This window comes from Schistocerca cancellata, chromosome 2 (assembly GCF_023864275.1).
Source record: "Schistocerca cancellata isolate TAMUIC-IGC-003103 chromosome 2, iqSchCanc2.1, whole genome shotgun sequence".
In the NCBI taxonomy this organism is placed as follows: Eukaryota; Metazoa; Arthropoda; class Insecta; order Orthoptera; family Acrididae; genus Schistocerca; species Schistocerca cancellata.
The window spans coordinates 726,803,627-726,828,875 of NC_064627.1; the positions used below are offsets into that span (position 1 = coordinate 726,803,627).

Below are 25,249 nucleotides of genomic sequence, written 5' to 3' on the forward strand. Positions count from 1 at the left end.
GATGGAGGGCGCCACGAACGTCTAAGTCATTTTCAGCCAGGGGTCCGGTTGCTTTTGACTACATAGTGTATATCCTCAAAGAAAGTTTTATTATTCCAATTCTAAAGATAGTCTAGTAATAGTTCTTTAGGTAAGATTTTATACTGTTTACTTACAGTACAGTCCGAGGTGTGATTGAGAGTGTATATAAAATGTTGGTAAATAAACTTAGAAAATAAAGAGAAGTGAAAATATGTTTTGCAAGTGCTCTACTACTTACCTTCAACCTCTTCTTATAGTTTTCCAATACTTGGAAGCGGCAACACAGGAGCTGTGGGCATGAGAAAATGTTAAAATTAATGTCTTTTTCTCATACTACGATGATGTAACAGTTCGTTTCACCTCAAAGCTTATCTCTCACTAGTTGTTGTCGGGTGCAAAGATCGATGATATTACAAATGATTCGGTATCTACTAGTTATGCAGACAATTTGTTTTCCATAGAAAGTTTTTTTTTCGAAAACCTAAATTGAACTACCACGTTTACGTATAGCTTGTCAGCACAGAAAATTAAAAACAAGGAAAGGAGTAAATCACCACGTGAATCTGAAATCCGACGAAAAGAACGTAAGAGATGTCTCAGGTTTGTTGTAGCAAATCCAGGATCTCAGTTGACTCCTTAGGGAGTCAATGAATTCATATGTCCATAAAATTAAAGAGGTACGGTCTCAATAAAACTCTTAAATAGGTTATCCTATGTTACAAGAAGTTATTCCACAGATAACTGGCATGAAAGAAATTCTCAAATAGGAAACACTTTGTATCTATGGCTATACTTCCCACTGTTGTTTACAGTGGTGTTATTCAGCAAGGTCCCTCTCAGGAAAGCACACGGCGCCTGTAATTTGCTGTGAACGCTTCTGTTCGATACATGTGTGACGTTCGACTCTTCGGTCATCTTTGACATCATACGCTCAGCATCGTGGCTGCGAGCAGACAGACGCAGAGACTTCCATACACTGTATACTGTCCCCCATATATTGCTCTTGTAAGAATAACAAGAGAAAAATCCTTTCTGATACGCTCCATCACTCAGCTCCAAGTAGTTTTTACCAGCAGGAACTTGAATTCGTTATGACCTCTGTTATTACACCAGAAAACCGAACAACATATCCTATCCCAAAAGACTGTTAACGACAAATATTATGAAGAAACAGTAATGTTTACCTTTGTGCCTGTAGCATTCCTTATATCTTTACATACTTATTTCCAAGTAGATCTTCCTCGTTTTCGGATTCTCTTAGCTAGTTCAGTCTACGTAAATCTGCCTGCCTCAGGACTCGCTATGTTAAAATATATAAATTTTCTACATGTATAAACACTTTTTGTATTGACACTCTGTTATTACTACAACAACAACAACTACTACGATTATTATTATTAACCCATCAAGAAAAGTTTTGCATTACCTTGGTTCTGCGAGTTCTGGAACCTATACAGAAAATTGGAGTATAGATAAACGTAAACATCATTTCCGCCCTTTTTATTGTTCATGAAAACCACACATTGCATGTTGTACCACCATACGGCGGGACCTTCAGAGGCGGTGGTCCAGATTGCTGTACACACCGGTACCTCTAATACCCAGTAGCACGTCCTCTTCAATTGATGCATGCCTGTATTCGTCGTGGCATACTATCCACAAGTTCATCAAAACACTGTTGGGCCAAATTGTCCCACTCCTCAACAGCGATTCGACGTAGATCCCTCAGAGTGGTTGATGGGTCACGTCGTCCAAAAACAGCCCTTTTCAGTCTATCCCAGGCATGTTCGATAGCGTTCATATCTGGAGAGCATGCCTGCCACTCAAGCCGAGCGATTTCGTAATCCTGATGGAAGTCATTCGCAAAATGTGCACGATGGGGGTGCGAATTGTCTTTCATGAAGACGAATGCCTCGCCAGTATGCTGCCGATATGCTTGCACTATCGGTTGGACGATGGCATTCATGTATCGTACAGCCGTTACAACGCCTTCCATGACCACCAGCAGCGTACGTCGGCCCCATGTGCCACCCCAAAACAGTAGGGAACCTCTTCCTTGCTGCACTCTCTGGACAGTGTGTCTAAGGCGTTAGCCTGACCGGGTTGCCTCCTAACACGTCTCCGACGATTGTCTGATTGAAGGCATATGCGACACTCTTTGGTGAAGAGAACGTTATGCCAGTCCTGAGCGGTCGAGCATGGCGTCGTGGTTGCAAAGATAGATCTCGTCATGGTCGTCGGGAGTGAAGTTACGCATCATGCAGCCTATTGCGCACAGTTTGAGTCGTAACACGACGTCCTGTGGCAGCACGAAAAGCGTTATTCATTATGGTGGCGTTGCTGTCAGGGTTCCTCCTAGCCATAATCCGTAGGTAGCGGTCGTCCACTGCAGTAGTAGCCTTTGGGTGGCCTGAGCGAGGCATGTCATCGACAGTTACAGTCTCTCTGTATCTCATCCGTGTCCGAACAATATCGCTTAGGTTCACTCCGAGTCGCCTGGACACTTCCCTTGTTGAGGGCCCTTCCTGGCCCAAAGTAACAATGCGGACGCGATCGAACAGCGGTATTGACCGTCTAGTCATGGTTGAACTACAGACAACATGAGCTGTGCACCTCCTTCCTGGTCGAATAACTGGAACTGACGGGCTGTCGGACCCCCTCCTTGTAATAAGCGCTGTTCGTGCATGGTTGTTTACATCTTTCGGCGGGTTTAGTGGCATCTCTGAACAGTCAAAGGGACTGTGTCTGTGATACAGTGTCCACAGTCAACGTCTATCTTCATAAGTTCTGGGAACCGGGGTGACGCAAAACTATTTTTGATGTGTGTTTTAGTGGAGCAGCAAGTTCAGCGGTAGTGGAACTACTGCCAATAGTAACTTTATTAATCTTGAGTCAGTACTGTTTATTCACATTGTCTCCACATACATCGAGAACATTTTCATTTCTTTTAATCCTCTTTTATTACTATCTCCCACATCAAAATTTGTATAATATCTTAGGTAAATCTGGTGTCAAACCCTGGTCCGATGTAATCCAATGAGGTAAAATGAATAAATAAATAAAATAAATATTGTTCCCATATACGTTCATTAGTCGTTCCTCTAAGAAAGAACCTGCAGCTGTTAATTTGTGTTCATCGATGTGAACGTACGTGCTCATGGCTGATGAGACTATTAATATTCTAATGATTAAATGCTTCTGCAACAACGGACAAGTTTTTGAAGTGTTCATACAAGCATTAGAGTTCACGCAAATCAAGGTGCAGAAAAGTGTCTAAAACTCGAAATTGTCAGTAGTGGGATATGTGGAGAAAAACTGCAAGGGTGGGTGAATGGGAAAAGGATCTGGTATATTAGCCGTGGTAGACAAGAAACTAAAATCTACCTAGACAGAAATTGGAGCTGCGTGCGCGTTCGTCTGGACGAACCACGCTATAAGGGTGCGCATAAACTTACGTCCCTGTATCAACCAGCAGACGTAATGCTACATTTAACAAAAAATTTCAGAGAACAAAGCAGTTTGCTATTAAATATATTCCCCATTCGTACCGTTATCGCTTAGGAGACTATAATCTTAAGACAATCTACTGGTTTAATTACAATTTCGTTAGCAGTGGTCATTAGAAGACATCCTGCGCAGCAGTACTAAATGTCTTCCCGGAAAACAATTACTTTGAATAGGTCGAAAGACCATGACGGAAATCTATTACGTGCTTAGAATAAAGAGAATACTGTTTTGGAGTGATTGACTTACATTACTTTATTTCTTTCATATTTCTTGCGAAAGATCATATGCAAATTTTAAAATGTCGCAACAGGTCCCGCCCAGCCAGTGGTCATCTTCAAACAATAGATAAGAAGAAGGAACAAATAACTGTTCTGTAATCTATAAAATCTGCCAAGTAATTACATAACGATGAAAAGCAGTGAAACAATACGTGAAGCACACGCGGTTTCCGTAACGTTGTCCTCTATATTTATCGCTGCAGTGGGTAAAGGTCGAAGTTTTTGCTGGTGAAACTTCTGATAAACGTCTGCATTCGCGAGAAGAATATCATTTTCTGCGGACTTTTATAATTACGTTTATGAGAATAATCATGTATGATTTGTAAACAATCTTGAAAAACTTCATACATACACGAGAAACATTTTATGCAAATTTTAGTACGTATAATAAGGGTAGAAGCATGACTGGGGAAGGGGGGGGGGAGTAGATGATGGTTCAAAGAAACAGGTTAATGTGTGTGCACTAATCAAGGAAATTACCGAATATGAATCTTCTGCTTTCTTGTTTCGTGCCTGCGTGTCGCATCGGCGAAAGGTCCACATGGTTATTAACATATTTAGCCTGGTTAATTTAAAGGGTGGGCAGATGTCGCCACCCCCGGGACGGAATATGTGTACTCCAACTCTAGCGTATTGTATTTGCGACGTGAGAGTGAGCATAAGTTTTTGAAGCGTTTGCGGATAGTGTAACTATTCAAAATGGAATCGCTATACTATAGGTCTAAATGTAATGATTCCTGGATCCTACACGCACACTACGACAGAATATTTCAGCGGCCAAGCTGGACGATATCTTCAAGTGAGAACACCATTTGCTAATTTCGCCTGAGATTGATCTTACCCAGAACGGTGGTCCTATTATATGCCACGGAAGCCCAACAACGTGTGCGTCAGAAATCATCAACAAAAAGTGAACATACCAAGAAATAATGGTGCAAGTAATAGAAACGACGAATCGCTAGCGACTATATGGATCGATACATTCTGCCGACAGAGTAAAATCCCGTTTTCTTTTTTTAATGTTATGTAGTGTCTCTCAGTATAATGTTATCTGTCAGTCTAATTTCGAAGGATTCGAGACGCAGGGGCAACTATCGTTTCGCTGTTGGGATTGTGTGTTAAACGAAGCACTCGAAATTAGACAACCAGCTAATATTATAATGAGATTAACCATTTTTGAAAACATTGTTTAAGAATGTCAGCGATCACAATCTACTTTTTGAAATTCATTGTAAAACAGGCTAGATCTCGAGAGACATTTATTGCAAGGTGACTGGCTTCGTTCATCACATGGACATCTTCAGACCTTCAACCACATAGATGCGCGTGCGCAGCCATTGTCCATGAATGTAATGATGATCATGTGATGATCGAAACCTGTCATCTATTAAAAAAAAGTGCCTCGCAATCTAGACTGTTTTTAATTAACTGGTTTAGCGCCCGCTGCTTCGCTCGCGTAGACTGTATGGTCTCGCAGATTTTTGTTATTTCTGTTCTTCTTTGATCGAATTTTTGTGTTGCTTACAATTTGCAACACATAAACTTTTCACGCTAATTGGGGCCATAGAAGCATCTTCTTTCCCGAACGTACTTCTCACCAAAAAGGAGTCCAAGATTTTTGTTAATCATTATTTATTCGTCCTTTTGGCGGTATTTCTGTGGAAACTTTAATCCTCTAATACATATAACCTTATATCTAACCGAGGAATGCAACAGCCATTTTCATAGATATAGCTTTAAAAATCTTTTATAAGATTTTTTCTTTCATTGTCATCCCCTATTTCATACCATTTAGTGATTACATTAAAAAAAAAACAGTGAATAGCCTTCTTGTGTATTTATAACAGAGACGCCAAATACTAATTTGCATTGATTTATCTTTTAAAATGTTTTCATAATGAAATAATTTCACAAAACTTTCATTTCCTACTTCACCCCTGGGGTGAAACCTCCAAAATCATTGAAACACGTTTCTTTTTTTTCTAACAGAGAAGTAAAACACCGATTTTCAGAGCGGTAGTTTTAAAAACGCGTAAGTAGTTCTTTAATAATGATTTACTTTCAGAAAAGCTTTCAGCCTCTATTTTATCCCGTTAGTGATTGACTTAAGAAAAATGCTGAAATACGTGCTTCTTATTCCTATCTCAAAAACCGAATACAATATTCGAAGTTCTTGCTCCAAAATTGTCTTAACAGCGGCATTACAGGCATTTCATTCAATGTTTCACCCCTTTTGGAGTCAAAGTTCGAAAAGCCCTTCCTTAAACAATGCTTACAATATAAGATCCACATACTCTCCAAATTTCAAATTTGAATCCTTAGCAGTTTTGGGATGGTCGGTGACGAGTCTGTCAATCACGACATTATATATCCAGGGTGTTACAAAATGGTACGGCCAAACTTTCAGGAAACATTCCTCACACACATAGAAAGAAAATATGTTATGTGGACATGTGTCCGGAAACGCTTACTTTCCATGTTAGAGCTCATTTTATTACTTCTCTTCAAATCACATTAATCATGGAATGGAAAGACACATCAACAGAACGTACCAGCGTGACTTCGAACACTTTGTTACAGGAAATGTTCGAAATGTCCTCCGTTAGCGAGGGTACATGCATCCACCCCCCGTCGCGTAGAATCCCTGATGCGCTGATGCAGCCCTAGTCAATGGCGTATTGTATCACAGCTGTCCAAAATACGAGCACGAAGAGTCTCTACATTTGGTACCGGGGTTGCGTAGACAACAGCTTTCAAATGCCCCCATAATTGAAATTCAAGAGGGTTGAGGTCAGGAGAGCGTGCAGGCCATGGAATTGGTCTGCCTCTAACAATCCATTGGTCACCGAATCTGTTGTTGAGAAGCGTACGAACACTTCGACTGAAATGTGCAGGAGCTCCATCGTGCATGAACCACGTGTTGTGTCGTACTTGTAAAGCCACATGTTCTAGCAGCACAGGTGGAGTATCCCGTATGAAATCATGATAACGTGCACCATTGAGCGTAGGTGGAAGAACATGGGGCACAATCAAGACATCACCAACAATGCCTGCACAAAAGTTCACAGAAAATCTGTGTTGATGACGTGATTGCACAATTGCGTGCGGATTCTCGTCAGCCAACACATGTTGATTGTGAAAATTTACAATTTGATCACGTTGGAATGAAGCCTCATCCGTAGAGAGAATATTTGCACTGAAATGAGGATTGACATATTGTTGGATGAACCATTCGCTGAAGTGTACCCGTGGCGGCCAATCAGCTGCTGATAGTGCCTGCACACGCTGTACATGGTACGGAAACAACTGGTTCTCCCGTAGCACTCACCATACAGTGACGTGGTCAATGTTACCTTGTACAGCATAAACTTCTCTGACGCTGTCATTAGGGTTATCGTCAACTGCACGAAGAATTGCCTCGTCCATTGCAGGTGTCCTCGTCGTTCTAGGTCTTCCCCAGTCGCGAGTCTTAGGCTGGAATGTTCCGTGCTCCCTATGACGCTGATCTATTGCTTCGAACGTCTTCCTGTCGGGACACCTTCGATCTGGAAATCTGTCTCGATACAAACGTACCGCACCACGGCTGTTGCCCCGTGCTAATCCATACATCAAATGGGCATCTGCCAACTCCGCATTTGTAAACATTTCACTGACTACAAAACCACGTTCGTGATGAAAACTAACTTGTTGATGCCACTTACTGATGTGCTTGATACTAGTACTGTAGAGCAATGAGTCGCATGTCAACACAAGCAGCGAAGTCAACACTACCTTCCTTCAATTGGGCCAACTGGCGGTGAATCGAGGAAGTACAGTACATACTAACGAAACTAAAATGAGCTCTAACATGGAAACTAAGCGTTTCCGGACACATGTCCTCATAACATCTTTTCTTTATTTGTGTGTGAGGAATGTTTCCTGAAAGTTTGGCCGTACCTTTTTGTAACACCCTGTATACAGGGTGGTCCATTAATAGTGGCCGGGCTAAATATCGCATGAAACAAGCATCAAACGAAAAAACTACGAAGAACGAAACTTGTACAGCCTGAAGGGGTAAACCAGATGGCGCTTTGGTTGGTCCGCTAGATGGCGCTGCCATAGGTCAAACGGATATCAACTGCGTTTTTTTAAAATAGGGACTCAATTTTTTTTACATATTCGTGAAGTACGTAAAGAAATGTGAATGTTTTACTTAGACCACTTTTTTCGCTTTGTGATAGATGGGGCTGTAATAGTCACAAACGTGTAAGTACGTGGCATCACGTAACATTCCGCCAGTGCGAACGGTATTTGCTTCTTGATACAATACCCGTGTTAAAATGGACCGTTTACCAATTGATGCAACGGTCGATATCGTGTTGATGTATGGCTATTGTGATCAAAATGCCCAACGGGCATGTGCTATGTATGCTACTGGGTATCCTGGACGACATCATTCAAGAGTCCGGACCGTTCGCCAGATAGTTACGTTATTTAAGTAAACAAGATGTGTTCAGCCATATGTGAAACATCAACCACGACCTGCAAGAAATGATGATGCCCAAGTAGGTGTTTTAGCTGCTGTCGCGGCTAATCCGTACATTAGTATCAGACAAACTGCGCGAGAATCGGGAATCTGAAAAACGTCGGTGTTGAGAATGCTACATCAACATCGGTTGCACCCGTACCATATTCTATGCACCAAGAACTGCATGGCGACGACTTTGACGGTCGTGTACTGTTCTGCCACTGGGCACAAGAGAAATTACGGGACGATGACAGATTTTTTTGAAGCGTTTTATTTAGCCACGATGCGTCATTCACCAACAGCGGTAACGTAAAGCGGCATAATATGCACTACTGGGCAACGGAAAATCTACGATGGCTGCGACAAGTGGAACATCAGCTACCTTGGCGGGTTATTGTATGGTGCAGCATTGTGGGAGGAAGGATATTTGGCCCCATTTTATCGATGGCAATCTAAATGATGCAATGTATACTAATTTCCTATGTAATGTTCTACCGATGTTCCTACAAGATGTTTCACTGCATGACAGAATGACGATGTACGTCCAACATGATGGATGTCCGGCACATAGCACGCGTGCGGTTGAAGCGGTACTGAATAGCAACCGAGCGGGGTGGCGCAGTGGTTAGACTCTGGACTCGCATTCGGGAGGACGACGGTTCAATCCCGCGTCCGGCCATCCTGATTTAGGTTTTCCGTGATTTCCCTAAATCACACCAGGCAAATGCCGGGATGGTTCCTCTGAAAGGGCACGGCCGACTTCCTTCCCATTCCTTCCCTAATCCGATGAGACCGATGACCACGCTGTCTGGTCTCCTTCCCCAAACCAACCAACCAACCAATTGAATAGCATATTTCATGACAGGCGGAATGCTCGTCGAAGCACCATAGCATGGCCCGCACATTCCCCGGATCTGACGACCACGGATTTCTTTCTGTGGGGAAAGTTGAAGGATCTTTGCTATTGTGATCCACCGACAACGCCTGACAACATGCATCAACGCATTGTCAATATATGTGCGAACATAACGGATGGCGAACTACTCGCTGTAAAGAGGAATGTTGTTACACGTAACGCCAAATGTATTGAGGTTGATGGACATCATTTTGAGAATTTATTGGATTAATGTGGTATTTACAGGTAATCACGGTGTAGCAGCATGCGTTCTCAGCAATGATAAGTTCACAAAGGTACATGCATCACATTGGAATAATCGAAATAAAATGCTCAAACCTACCGACGTTCTGTATTTTAATTTAAAAAACCAACCTGTTACCAAATGTTCGTCTAAAATTGTGAGCCATATGCTTGTCACTATTACAGCGCCATCTATCACAAAGCGCAAAAGAGATCCAACTAAATCATTCATATTTCTTTACGTGCTACACGAATATGTATAAATGGGTGTTCCTATTTTGAAAAACCCAGTTGATATCCGTTTGTCATATGGCAGCGCCATCTAGCGGGCCAGCCATTGCGCCATCAGATTTCCCCCTTCAAGCTTGAAGAGTTTCCTTCTTTGTAGTTTTTTCATTTGATGCTTATTTCGTAAGATATTTGACCCGGTCACTATCAATGGACCAGCCTATATATATATATATATATATATATATATATATATATATATATATATATATATATATATATATATATATATATATATACAGGGTGTTACAAAAAGGTACGGCCAAACTTTCAGGAAACATTCCTCAAACACAAAGAAAGAAAATATGTTATGTGGACATGTGTCCGGAAACGCTTACTTTCTATGTTAGAGCTCATATAATTGCTTCTCTTCAAATCACATTAATCATGGAATGAAAACACATACCAACAGAACGTACCAGCGTGACTTCAAACACTTTGTTACAGGATACCATCCTCCGTTAGCGAGGATACATGCATCCACCCTCCGTTGCATGGAATCCTTGATGAGCTCATGCAGCCCTGGAGAATGGCGTATTGAAACACAGCCGTGCACAATACGAGCACGAAGAGTCTCTACATTTGGTACTGGGGTTGCGTAGACAAGAGCTTTCAAATGCCACCTTAAACGAAAGTCAAGAAGGCTGAGGTCAGGAGAGCGTGCAGGCCATTGAATGGATCTGCCTCTACCAATCCATCGGTCACCGAATCTGTTGTTGAGAAGCATACGAACCCTTCGACTGAAATGTGCAGGAGCTCCGTCGTGCATGAACCACACGTTGTGTCGTACTTGTAAAGCCACATGTTCTAGCTGCACAAGCAGAGTATCCCGAATGAAATCATGATAACGTGCTCCATTGAGCGTAGGTGGAAGAACATGGGACACAATCAAGACATCACCAACAATGCCTGCACAAACGTTCACAGAAAATCTGTGTTGATGACGTGATTGCACAATTGCGTGCGGATTCTCGTGAGCCCACACATGTTGATTGTGAAAATTTGCAATTTGACCACGTTGGAATGAAGCCTTATCCGTAGGAGAACATTTGCACTGAAATGAAGATTGACACATTGTTGGATGAACCATTCGCTGAAGTGTATCTGTGGCCGCCAATCAGCTGCTGATAGTGCCTGCACACGCTGTACATGGTACGGAAACAACTGGTTCTCCTGTAGCACTCTCCATACAGTGACGTGGTCAATGTTACCTTGTACAGCAGAAACTTCTCTGACGCTGACATTAGGGTTATCGTCAACTGCACGAAGAATTGCCTCGTCCATTGCAGGTGTCCTCGTCGTTCTAGGTCTTCCCCAGTCGCGAGTCATAGGCTGGAATGTTCCGTGCTCCCTATGACGCCGATCAATTGCTTCGAACGTCTTCCTGTCGGGAAACCTTCGTTCTGGAAATCTGTCTCGATACAAACGTACCGCGCCACGGCTATTGCCCCGTGCTAATCCATACATCAAATGGGCATCTGCCAACTCCGCATTTGTAAACATTGCACTGACCGCAAAACCACGTTCGTGATGAACTCTTACCTGTTGATGCTACGTACTGATGTGCTTGATGCTAGCACTGTAGAGCAATGAGTCGTATGTCAACACAAGCAGCGAAGTCAACATTACCTTCCTTTAATTGGGCCAACTGGCGGTGAATTGAGGAAATACAGTACATACTGACGAAACTAAAATGAGCTCTAACATGAAAATTAAGCGTTTCCGGACATAACATATATATATATGTTATGTTCGGAAACGCTTAATTTTCATGTTACAGCTCATTTTATATATATATATATATATATATATATATATATATATATATATATATATATATTATGTGGACATGTGTCTCTCATATATATATATATATATATATATATATATATATATATATATATATATATATATATATATGAGAGAGAGAGAGAGAGAGAGATGTATCAGATTTTATTGATCCAGATACTCACTAGCGTTTCGACCAACTTTCACCGTGGGGCTCTGTACCCTTACTTTGTGTAAGGGGCTAGCAGCAACGATTTGTGGGGCTCGCGCTGTTGGTTTTCCGTGGCGTATAAAAGGTCCGCCGTTATGTCAAGGCGCTATTAGATCCGGATGCAGACCTGACAGTAATATCGACAGTTAAAACGTCCTGAAAGTAGATAATAGTGAGTGCCACGTGACGTGGTCGATAGTTTCCACCGGTCACTCTGAAAGCGTTATAACGCCAAGTGTGTTGGGCGACATGCTGTTTGGCGACACCTGTTGCTAGCGCAACAAGTGCCTGACTGCTGTGGTCTGCGCTGCGCCGCGCCGGCCTCACCTGTGAGTGTGAGGGTGAGCGCGACGCTCTCGCCGCCGCCGCACGAGTAGCTGGCCGCGTGCTCCACGTCCAGCCGGTAGCCGCCGGGCTGCCGCTCCGAGCCCTGCTCCACCGCGTCCGCCGACTCCACCTGCTCACCACAGCGGCCCTCAGCACTGGTTTTCCGTATGTTTACTACTGCTGTTTGCGTTAGCATGCAATCATATTTATCAGCGCCAAAACTCGAATATGTATCATACAACTTATAAAGCGATAAACCCAGCAAATTAAAAAAAAGTGCACTCATGAATAACTGAACTGCGAGGGGCGTTCAGTGAGTAATGCAACCCATCTTTTTTTCTCATCCAATTTTAGTTACAAAAATGCGGAATTTGTTGTGGGGCATCGTGGAATATTTCCGCTTCAGTCCATATAGTTTCATGAAGTTCCGATCGGTGGTGGCGCTATTCGTACCCTTCAAAATGGCGCCTGTAACGGATGTGCCTTCCAAGCAGAGAGCTGTTACAGAGTTTCTATTGGCGGAAAACCAGAGCATCGCAGATATTAATAGATGCTTCCAGAAAGTATACGGAGATCTGACAGTGAACGTAAGCGCAGTGAGATGGGCGAGGCGTCTGTCATTACTGCAAGGTCTCGTAAACCTGTCCGATCTCCCGCGTGTCAGTCGGTCGCACACATTTCTTCTGCACTGCTGGAACGTGCGTACACTCTTACTCGAGGTGGTCGAAAGATCACAGTCAAACATCTCACTGCTTAGATGGACGTGTCTGTTGGTGGTGCAATCTGAGTCTTCAAGAGGCTGTGCCCGCTGAGTCCCTCGTTGCCAGGCAGCACCATCTGTGCGGAATTACCTGCGCGTTACAAGGTTTATCATGACAAATTTTTTGTCGAACATCGTCAGTGGCGATTAAAAATGCGTTTATCACTGCGAACTGGAAACAAAACGCCAATCCCTGGTGTGGCGTCACTCCACCTCTCCTCCTAAGAAAAATCTCAAAGTGGCACGCTCAGACGGTAAAGTCATGCCGACGGTCTGTTTCGTGTCCTCCCTCCTGGTGAAACGGTCGACTCTGAAGCGGATTGTCCCATACTCAGAAAACTGGAGAAATGAGAACACTGTGTTCGTCACCACAAAAAATTCAAAGGGTCTTCTCCTTTCCTATGACAACGCAAGGCCTCACGTAACTGTGCGCGCTCGAGAGGAGCTCACAAAACTTCATTGGACTGTTTTCCGTTCCGTAGTCCCGACCCCTCACCTTCCCTTTTCCATCTGTTTGGCACAGTGAGTTATGCACACCGCAGGAAGCAGTACGAAGACGATGGTGAGGTTACTGACGCAGTAATACGTTGACTCCGACGTCACCAGCAGAGTGGCAGCATACCTGGTATACAGGCGTTCCCGGTAAGGAGTTGAAGTGAGCTTATGTCGAAATATGGTTTTGTAGCCGAGAGGATGGGGAATAATATTCCGTATTGAAATCCTAAATATAGCGTACCTGTATTTCTAAAAAACGTGTTGCATTACTTGCTGAACGCCCCTCATATGTATAGCAGCTGTGACGTGAAGGCAATAGGCTTTTCCCGTGACACTTGTCGAGATTGTGCAGTGGCAACTTTGATCCGGGATACTGACAGTGCCTAGACTCGTGAGCAACATCGTGTTGATGAGAAGGCTGGCCGATGAGTTCGCAGGTTGTAACAATCCGTGCATGGAGACGATCAACACCCGGTATTGAGGCCGCTCGGTTTTATGAGTCCTGGTACATACACTTCGGGAGATGCCTGTGGCAGGCTACGAGTCAGCCAGAAACAACATGCATCCAGTTTGCAACCATCTACGTCTACATCTACATCACTATTCTGCAATTCACACTTAATTTCCTGGCAGGAGGTTCGTCGAATCACCTTCAGGATATTTCCCTACCGTTTTACTCTCGAACACCGCGCGGGGTAAAAGAACGCCCATAGCCTTTCTGGCTAGCTCTAATTTCTCTCCTTTTATTACTCACTTTCGCTATGTAGGTCTGGGTGTCAACAAAACATTTCTCTTTCGGAGAAGGAAGTTGGTGACTGAAATTTCATCGAAAGATACCGCAGTAACGGCAAATGCCTTTAATGATTGCCACCCCAACTCGGTTATGATATGCGCGGTACACACTCCCCTGTTTTGCGATAATACAAAACGAGCTGCTCTTCTTTGAACTTTCCCGATACACACCGTCAGTCCTCTCTCGTAAGGATCCAGCGCAGCGCAGCAATTCTTCAGAAGAGGACGGACAAACGTAGTGCAGGCAGTCTAGTAGATTTGTTGAATGTTCTAAGCATTCTGCCAACCAAACGCATTCTCTGGTTGGCCATTCCTACAACATTATCTACGTCGTTGTTCCAGTTCAAGTTGTCAGTAATAGTAATCCCCAAGTGTTTAGTTGAACTGACATCCTTTCGATTTCCTTTATATTTGTGCAATTTGTCGTGCAACCGAAATTCAAGTGATTCCTGTTCGTACTCATATTTCTCATTGTTTAGAGCTAATCCACATTTTCCACACTAGATATCTTGGCTAAATGTGCAGTTGGTTTTCATATACTGATGATTTTACGCGACGGTAAACGACAGCATCGGCTGCCAGACATGTAAGAGAGCTGTCAGATTGTCTCCTAAATCTTTGATATGGATTGAGAACAGCAGAGTGCCTATAACACATCCTTGAAGAAAGCCAGATTTCACTTCGCTTTTACTCGATGACTTTCCTACAGTTACTGCGAACAAGTCACCTTTCAGGCAATTAATGCATGTATTATAATTTGACTGATCTTTACGCATGTTGGAATGGAATTGTGGAAACGTCCGTCATCGCCTCACACCGCCGAACGAACTACTAACCTGTCGACCAATCTCGTACATCACTTACAGTTCCGCGCAAAAAATCTGCACCTTCGCTAAAACAATGAATCCCTCCAGATTTGTGTTAAAATGGTTCGTGGAAGGTGCCTGAACCGTTATTATTATGGTAAGAGAATTTATGACGCTATAGGGCGAGAGGCTGAAATTTAAGAGAGTAATAAGGAAGAATCAATGCACAAAGAAGGAGGATATGAAGATACTAAGGAATATAGACACACGTTTGAAGTGCTCTGAGCCTATATATTCTGCGATAATGAATAGCCCAGTAGGCTGTTCGCTTAAAGAGGAATGGACATCTGAAAAAGGGCAATCACAGAAGATGGAAAGAGTGCCGCAAGTGCAAGAAAGGAGCTGTGAAGAAACAACGCCTAACAGATGAAATACTTCAGCTAATCGACGAAAGAAGGAAGTACAAAGTTTTCACAGAAATTAAGAAATACAGAAATACAAGTCAGTTAGGAGCGAAATAAATAGGAAGTGCAGGGAAATTAAGGCAAAATCGAAGACGAAATGGTTGTCGGAAGGACTAACTCAGCATATAGAAATGTCAAAACAACCTTAAGTAAAATTTAAAGCATTAAGAGCATATGGGAATTCTATTTCGAAATGCAGAGGAGAGAGGAAAGAATGGTTCAAATGGCTCTGAGCACTATGCGACTTAACTTCTGAGGTCATCAGTCGCCTAGAACTTAGAACTAATTAAACCTAACCAACCTAAGGACATCACACACATCCATGCCCGAGGCAGGATTCGAACCTGCGACCGTAGCGGTCGCTCGGCTCAAGACTGTAGCGCCTAGAACCGCACGGCCACTCCGGCCATCAGGAGAGAGGAGATAGGTGGAAAGAGTGCATTGAAGGCCTCTATGATAGGGAAGTTTCGTCTGATGTGATAGCAGTAGTAAGGCACATAGGTGTCAAATACATAAGATACAACGCGCCTGAAGTATTTCCTTGGCTGAGATTTGAAACCACTTAAAATCGGCATTTTGCCTGACATATGCAGCAAACCAAAGGCCCTTCACGCGACTCGAGCGTACGATCCGTGTGCGGTTCACTTCCCTCCCTCGCAAATAACAGTACTACGCGTTATGAATCTATAAACCAGCAGCTTATGATACTACGTCAAATAGGAGAGATGGAAATGTAACGTGGCGGACGTGAACTGCATCCACTAAATAACGCAAACTATTCATGGATATTTTATATTTTAGTGTCAGTGATTACAATTGTCCCCGGTGGCTCGTTACTTTGATTTATGGTTGGATCTGTACTGCACTAAAGATATCTGAACATAACTAAAGAAGTCGATGGCATGAGCTAAATGTCTTATGTGGAAACAAAGTTGTTCCTTTCACTCAAGATCTTTCCTGTTGAAAACTGTTGGTCCTCAAGCCGTCCGGTTCTGCCTCGGGTTTGCAGCAGAGGTGACAAAAGTCATGCGATACCTCCTAGCACCCTGTCGGACGTACTTTCGCCCGGATTAATGCATCAGCTCGACATTGCATGGACTCAACAAACCGTTGAAACCGCTGTATAAATAGTAAGCCATGCTGCTGTCCGTAATTGCATAAAGGTTGTAAGTGCAGGATTTTGTGCATGAACTGACCTGTCGATTATGTCACATAAATGTTCGATGAGCGTCGTTTCGGGCGGTATGGAAAGCCAAATCATTCGCTCGAACTGTCAAGCAAGTTCTTCAATCGTGAACAGTTATGGTCCAGTGACATGTCGTACTGACATCAATAAAAAATTCGTCCTTTATTTTGGAATATGAAATCTGTGAACGGCTGAATATGGTCTCCTAATAGCCGAACATAACCATTTCTAGTCAATGATCCATTCGTTTTGAACAGAGGACCCGGACCATCCCATGTAGAGATAGCTTACGCCATTATGGAGTCACTACAAGTTTTCACAGTGCTTTGTTGACAACTAGTGTTCATGGATTCGCAGTTCTCGCCGCACTAACCTTACCATCCGTTCTTACCAACTGAAATCGGTAATCATCTTAACAGACCACGCCTTTCCAGTCTTCTAGTATCCAACCGACGTAGTCACGAACCCAGGAGAGGCGCTGCAGGCGGCGCCGTGCTGTTAGCAAAGGCACTCGCGTCGGTTGTCTGACGATGCAGCCCATTAACGCCAAATTTCGCAAAACTGTCCTAATGGATAGGTTTTTCGTGCGTCCCACATTGATTTCTGCGGTAATGTCGGACAGAGTTGGTTTCCTGTTAGGACTGACAACTCACGAAAACGTCGCTGCTCTCTGCATCTACATCTACATCTACATTTAAACTCCGCAAGCCACCCAACGGTGTGTGGCGGAGGGCACTTTACGTGCAACTGTCATTACCTCTCTTTCCTGTTCCAGTCGCGTATGGTTCGCGGGAAGAACGACTGCCGGAAAGCCTCCGTGAGCCCTCCAATCTCTCTAATTTTACATTCGTGATCTCCTCGGGAGGTATAAGTAGGGGGAAGCAATATATTCGATACCTCATCCAGAAACGCACCCTCTCGAAGCCTGGACAGCAAGCTACACTGCGATGCAGAGCGCCTCTCTTGCAGAGTCTGCCACTTGAGTTTGCTAAACATCTCCGTGACGCTATCACGCTTACCAAATAACCCTGCGACGAAACGCGCTGCTCTTCTTTGGATCTTCTCTATCGCCTCCGGCAACCCGACTTGGTGCAGATCCCACACTGACGAGCAATACTCTCGGTCGTTAAGTGAAGGCCGTCGCCCACTGCGTTGTCCGTGGTGAGAGGTAATGCCTGAAATTTGGTATTCTCGGCACGCTATTGACACTGTGGATCTTGGACTATTGAATTCCCTAACGATTTCGGAAACAGAACGTTTCCGAACATTGAATTGCCTAACGATTTCCGATATGGAACTTCCCAAGGGTGTAGCTCCATCTAAAATTCCGCTTTGAAAGTCTGTTAATTCCTATCGCGCGGTCATAATCACGTCGGAAAGCTTTTCTCATGAATCATCTGAGAAAAGCTCCGCCGATGGACTACCCTTTTATACCTTGTGTAAGCGATACTACCGCCATCTGTATATGTGCCAATCGCTATCCCATGGCTTTCGTCACCCGAGGTGTACGTTAAAAAGGATACAAGGCACTATGATGAGGTCTGCCAGGGAAGAGTTGGCCTACAGACATCTTGAGTATGGACTCTCCTGAAAGCAATGGTAGAGTGGCGTGCTTTCCAGAGCTGTACTCGCAAAGATGGCAAACTAAGCAGAGTGCCTTTCCTTTGAAGGTTTTGCTATAATTTATGTTCTGCGTTGAACACTTTAGTAGTCGTATATTACAGGCTTTCTTTCTGTTGAAAGATATTTTCACAGAAACAAAAGCAAATTGAGCTAACCACAGCAGTCATCATTACATAACTTGTAACTAGGTATCAGAAACCACGGGTTTCTTGTACCCAAAGACACTGAGAATGTACTTGAATAACTTCCTAAAATTTTTTGGTGGAGTTTGGGTTCACCCTGAAGCACGGAATGGGAATGATGATGCCTCATAACCAGTAGTCTTCAATGAGAGAAATATCAAGTGGATGGTTAAGCTTTTCATGGAAGAAGTGATAGCTCAAGCGACGAAAATATGACTTTGACATCCCTTGCAATATATGAGAGATTATTGTAGGATCTTACGGTTCCATGCTTCACTCGGTACAAATGCAACCCTCATAGCCAGCATGGGTAACCTTTAACTATCCGCGGGCCTCACTCACATAAATATTGACCCTCGCGGGCACACTCGTCACCTGACGGACAGCAGCGTTCGTATTGCATAAAGCCAAAACTATAGCCGCTGATGTTAATCTGTTTTCGGTGACGCATCGATGGGGGAGACACTCCTATTCCGACACTCCATGCCAGCAAACTATGCCTCGAAACAAAAGTTTTTGAGAGTACGTTTATTTTATGTTCACACCATCTTCAGATGTCTACGTGTCATGAACATTGTTTCTTGCCTTACTGCATTTTCAGCAGCTGCCTTAACCCTTCAACTTCTTAATGTTCAATTGGTATTGTTCCAAACTCCATGCCTTGTAAATACCTTAAGGCTCAAAACATAAAAAAAAAATACTTTTCTACCCCTCGCTAAAACTTCATTATTTGTTACACTTGCGTTCATAGGGCCAATATGACACGGTGGGGGGGGGGGGGGGGGGTTGAAACTTCACAGAACGTACAAATATTATAGTCAAGTATTTTTGGCTACATGACTGTTCTCTATACTTAACGATTTTTCATGACGAAGTAAATGCCTGATTTTTTATTGTTGGAATGTGCGAAGAATACGCAACAATGCAAGCCGCTGATTGCGTTCTACAATATTTGAACATTATAACTAACAGTTACATTTTATCAACTGTTAGCCGTGCGGAGTGGCCGCGTGGTTAGAGGCACAATCTCACGGATTGCGCGGCCCCTCCCTCCGGAGGTTCGAGTGCTCCCTCGGGCGTATGTGGGTGTGTGTGTTGTTCTTAGCATAAGTCAGTTTAAGTAGTTTGTAAGTCAAGGGACCGATGACCTAAGCAGTTCGGTCCCTTAGGAATTAACACTCATTTGCTCATCAGCTGCTGTGTGCAGACTCAGTTCAGGTATCTATCGTAGTAATTTCTGGATGGCTATCATGACAAAACCAGTTGTTTCTGATGAGCAATTGGAATCATTAGTAAATGCACCTGACACCGATGAGAATATTTCTGAAGGAGAAAATTACACTAGTGATGACAACATTCATTATTCGTCTGATTCAGAAAACGTTTCATATACTGAAACTCCAAATGACAATGTGCAAGCTGTTCAGCTGATTCGGTCTAAGGAGAAAAAAAAAACACGTGGAGCTCAGAAATTTTTGCGCAGACTGGTAGAACTTACATCATTGTTGAGATTGTTGGCATGTAATACAGTAAATTTTTTTTATCTTGTAAAATATAAACCTGCATTTAAAAATATAATAATTTTTAATAACATACCGTGTCTTTAGATAATATGTGTATATATTTTTTAAGAGAGGTAGCAGGGTTAAGACTTCCGTTCCAATATTCTGCAACGCCATTAGTGCAGGAACGATATTCACGACACGCAAATAAATGTAACCATCTGAAGGAGGGATACCAGGCATCTTGAAATGTCATCGTGGACAAAAACACGCCTATAAAAGCGAATGATTGTAGCTAACTCACTGTAAATTACCTTCAGTTTCAACAGTTGTAGTGTCCTACACTGAAAAGCCAAAGAAACTGATACACCTGCCTTAACATCCTGAAGGGCCCCAGTAGCACGCAGAAGTGCCGCAATGTGACGTGGCGTGGACTCGACTGACGTCTGAAACAGTGCTGGAGGAAACTGACGCCATGAATCCTGCAGGGCTGGCCGTAAATCCATAGGAGTAAGAGCGGGTGGGGATGTCTCCTGAACAGCACGTTGCAAGGCATCCCAGATATGCTCAATAATGTTCATGTTTGGGGAGTCTGGTGGCCAGTGGAAGTTTTTAAATTCGAAGAGTGTTCCTGGAGTCACTCTGTAGCAATTCTGGGCGTGTGGGGTGTCGCATTGTCCTGCTGGAACTGCCCAAGTCCGACGGAATGCGCAATGAATAGATGCAAGTGATCAAACGGAATTCTTACGTACGCATCACCTGTCAGAGTCGTACCTAGATGGATCAGGGGTCCCATATCACTCCAACTGCACACGCCCCTCACGATTGCATAGCCTACACCAGTTTGAACAGTCCCCTGCTGACATGGAGGGTCCATGGGTTCATGAGGTTGTCTCCATACCCGTACACATCCATCCGCTCGATACAATCTGAAACGAGATTCGTCCGACGAGGCAACATGTTTCCAGTCATCACCAGTCCAACGTCAGTGTTGACGGGTCCAGGCGAGGGGTAAAGCTTTGTGTCGTGGAGTCAACAAGGGTACACGAGCGGCCCTTAGTCTCCGAAAACTGATATCGATGATGTTTCGTTGAATGGTTCGCACGCTGACACTTGTTGATGGCCAAGCATTGAAATCTCACTTCTGTCACATTGAACGATTCTCTTGAGTCGTCGTTGGTCCCGTTCTTGCAGGATCTTTTTTTCCGGCTGCAGGGATGTCGGAGATGTTTTCACGGATTCCTGATATTCACGATACACTCGCGTAATAGTCGCACGGGAAAATCCCCACTTCATCGTTACCTTGACTGTTAACACCACGTTGACTCGTTTAAATCTTGATAACCTGCCATTGTGGCAGCAGTAACCGATCCAACACTTGCTGTCTTATATAGGTGTTGCCGACCGCAGCGCCGTATTCTTCCTTTTTACATATCTCTGTGTTTGAATACGCATGCCTATACCAGTTTCTTTGGCCTTTCAGTGTAATAGTCCTCTCAATCCCTCCCACGAATATCTACCGCGGGGCCGCGCGGGATTAGCCGAGCGGTCTGGGGTGCTGCAGTGATGGACCGTGCGGCTGGTCCCGGCGGAGGTTAGAGTCCTCCCTCAGCATGGGTGTGTGTGTTTGACCTTAGGATAATTTAGGTTAAGTAGTGTGTAAGATTAGGAACTGATGACCTTAGCAGTTAAGTCCCATAATGTTTCACACACATTTGAACATTTTTCTAACGCGGGGACGATTGCCCCCCTCCTCCCCCCCCCCTTACCACCACTGCCCACGTTAGTTATAGGGCCACTTCATTGTCCGTCAGTCTAGTGACACTCCTCTCTCTCAGGAACCGGTAAAAAAGTATGAGGTTGAAATTCATAACAAATAATAATTGGCCGTGTAAAACATTTAAGCTTCTGAGTCAATGCAAGATACGACCATTTACGTAATATATTTTGATATTCGCGAAGTCACTCATCAAAACATATGAATGAGCTATGTATACAGATAATTAAGTCTGTAGGGAATCCTCAGATCGCTAAGTTCTACTCGCACTTGTATAACTTTTATTGTCAGTCCATCTGGAATGCTTTAAAAGATGGGTGGCACCGTGTAACGCTACATGCTATTCCTAGGGAAGATAGTGTTGCTTATCTCTCGCAAAATACTACTAGTGCAGAGACAATTTATGGAGCACCTGGTTTAACCTTTGATATTTCGTACAATGACACTAGGAATTCTAGTGTGATACTCGAGTGTGGACGCTGGCGGCTGTGTTCAGTCTCCTCCTAAAACGACTCCACCGCACTTGTGACGCGTCCCTTTGCTCTCGATTGTAGGATGAAGTTCTTTACCTCGTCCGTCCACACACCAGACGAGTTCCTCGCACTGCGCAGCGACATGGAGAAAGTGGGGACAGTGCACTCTGACAGTGGCCGCACGTCGTCAGCAGTGGTGGTGGTCGTCGTCGACTGCCTGGTCGTTGGCACGGTGTACGTTGTCAGCCTTGTCGATGTTGTCGGGGTTGCTTGCGGCGACGGCGTCTTTGGCGCTGTCGTCGATGGAGACGCATACAGTTTCTTATCCACCACCGTCGTAGAGGGGGCCACCGCAACCTGGAAGTTCATGTCAATTCAAATGTGTTATGTAAAAGCTAAAAGCACGTCAAGAGTTTTCAATGCGCGTTCAGCTTAATTTGTTTTGAAACACCTTTATCGGCGCGGAACATTTAGTGTACTTTGCAAGTGGATATCTACTGTCTGATCAAAGTATCTGGACACATATTAGGGGGCAGTAATGTAGGGTGCGTCTACCGTTAGCCTTTACGGCGGATAGAGTTCTGCTGGGGACACTTTCAGGTTATGTCTGTGAAGGATTGGCAACCAACTCTTCGAGAGCAGAAACCGGAGATGATAGGATGTAGGACTTTGGGGTCTTGAGTAAATTCCACGTTCTGATTCGTCCCAAAGAGAACCTCTGAGAAAGCCAGTCAATTTCAGGAATGTTATTGTCAATAAACTATTGCCTCGGATACTTCTTGATGGACATGGAGAATTGTGAATGTTATTGTCAATAAACTATTACCACAGATACTGCTTGATGGACATGGAGAATTGTCACGCTGACACAATAATCGTCTCTCAACTGTCCCTCTGCTGTACACTGTACGCAGTCCTGTAAATGATTTTTATACCCTTCTAAACATAGCATTTTCTTAAGCAGACAAACGGACCACATTCTAACCACGGAAGATACTCCCTACTCGGTAATATCCTCTGTACTTTACTGTAGGCACGGCACATGATGACATGCAAAGTTTTCCAGGCATTCGCCAAACCAAAAACCTTCCATCTGACTGCCACAAGATTTAGCGTGATTCATCACTTCGATGCTTCCCAGGCACCCACTGTTCAGTAACGTCCCTTTTCACACACCTGAAGCGCCACTTAGTTTTAAATACAGAAAAATGTGGCTCCTCGACAGTGGTACCCCTTTATTTCTGACTCCCTATACACTGCCATTCCTCTAACTGCACCGCTGTTAGTACTTTGGAACTCGCGACTTCATTTCATGCGTGATTATGCAATCACCCTACAGAATGCCCGTCAGTCTCTGTCCGTCATTACATGAGGTATTCCTGTTCTTGGTTCACAGGTCGTTGTTCATTCGCGTTCCCACTTGACGGCCACGTTACCCACTGTACCTGATAGATTCGTTATTTAGGTGACATTAGGTGACAAACGCAACTTCGAAGTCACTGAGCTTTCCTGGGCACCTCACTCTGCAGTTACTGCGTATCTAGTGACAATAAAATGCAATCCGCCCCCTTTCACGCTGGTGTATCGGCCCCTCGTGGTATCCAATGCTCAGTTCCACACTATACAGGAGCGTCCTGATCATACTGGTCAAATGATGCAAATACCGTGATTGGCAGTAGTGCGGACACGTAAACAGATCTCAATACGTGTAACGTTATACAGGAGGTTCATTTAATAAAAATCCGAAGTTTTAAGGAATGATTTTAATTGAATCAACTTTGGGCTTTTGGTGAAACATTCTAAATTAACTAAACAAACACTGTTTCTTGCCTTGTTTCATTATTTTATTATTAATGTTATCGCACAACCTAGGTTTCGGGTTATAAGCCCATTTTCAAGTACATTACTGATTTCCAAAGAATCAGAACGTAGTTTGGGGGGGGGGGGGGAGAAGGCAGCATAAATTTCCTGGACGTTAGCTTAAAGACAGAAGACAGTAACAATAAATGTAAAATTCACCGAAAAGATTCCTTCACTGACACTTTCATCCCGACTTCGTCTCAACATCCTAAAACCTGCAAACAGGTAATAGTACATTGAGCTACAAAGCTGAAATGATTATCTCTGCATTGTCATCATGTTTATCTGTGCATTATCATCTTTGTGAATCAGTAATGTACTTGAAAATGGGCTTATAACCCGAAACCTAGGTTGTGCAATAACATTAACAATAAAATAGTAAAACTACGCCAAAACAGTGTTTAGTTAATTATAAGGAATCTATTACGAGAATAGTACACAACATTTATTTTTCAACGTAATCCCCCTCAAATTCTGTACATTACGACAGTGCTGGATAAGCTTCTCAAATCCACGTACGAAGAATTATTGGGAGCGTGTGCATAACCAATTATGGACTTGTGCCTGGACCTCGTCATCAGCGAACCTTGGACAGTAAGAACTTCTTTCAGTGGATGAAAAATGCCATAATTTGAAGGTGCAGATCCGGGTAATACGAGGAGAGGCGCATGGAAATGAACTTCAGTTCTCCCTGCATATTTACATACATCTTTCTTACATTTCTGATGTCGAATGTTTTAGACACTTACTTGAACAGTAGTACGCCATGAATAATGTGGCGGGCTGATCCGACGCTAATGTTCATCGGTGCTGCAATATCACTTACGGCAATACGCCTATTTCCCAGTATGAACTCATCAACTCTCGCAGTGATCATCTCCGTGACAGCACAGACAGAGAGTTTTGGGCGTGGCGACTCATGAACACTTCTTACATGCCATTTGAACTTATCCGCCCACTCGTGGACTTTTGTTGGCACTGCCATCCGAAGGTGAATTTCGATTGATTCCAGCCCTTCAGTTAAAGGAAATCTAATGACACCCCGCTGATAGGGTGGCACCATCTTGTTTCACTGATTCCCAGGATCCCATTCACGCGGCAGGCTTGCCAGCTTCGTCTGATAATAGTTCTGGGACACCAGCAAAAAATAACAAAGAACTACAAACTTTGTCGAAGTTTTGTATTTCTCATTCAACTTTTTCGGTTATTCGTTGACTGGGCCATGTATGATTTAATATTATCTGCAGGGTGATTTAAAAGGTTG

The 25,249-nt window shown here is 43.6% G+C and overlaps 1 protein-coding gene across 1 annotated transcript in view; it reads right to left on the reverse strand.

The window, feature by feature from the left end:
- Positions 1-255: 255 nt before the first annotated feature.
- The window catches only part of LOC126148131 (uncharacterized), a 32,705-nt gene continuing 7,711 nt past the window's right edge, over positions 256-25,249 (reverse strand). Inside the window, exons 3-5 of the mRNA XM_049915737.1 lie at positions 22,222-22,482; positions 12,066-12,195; positions 256-310 (exon numbers count right to left, since the gene is read on the reverse strand). Coding sequence (XP_049771694.1) covers positions 273-310; positions 12,066-12,195; positions 22,222-22,482 — 429 coding nt within the window. The 3' untranslated portion in view covers positions 256-272. The remainder of the gene's footprint in view (positions 311-12,065; positions 12,196-22,221; positions 22,483-25,249) is intronic.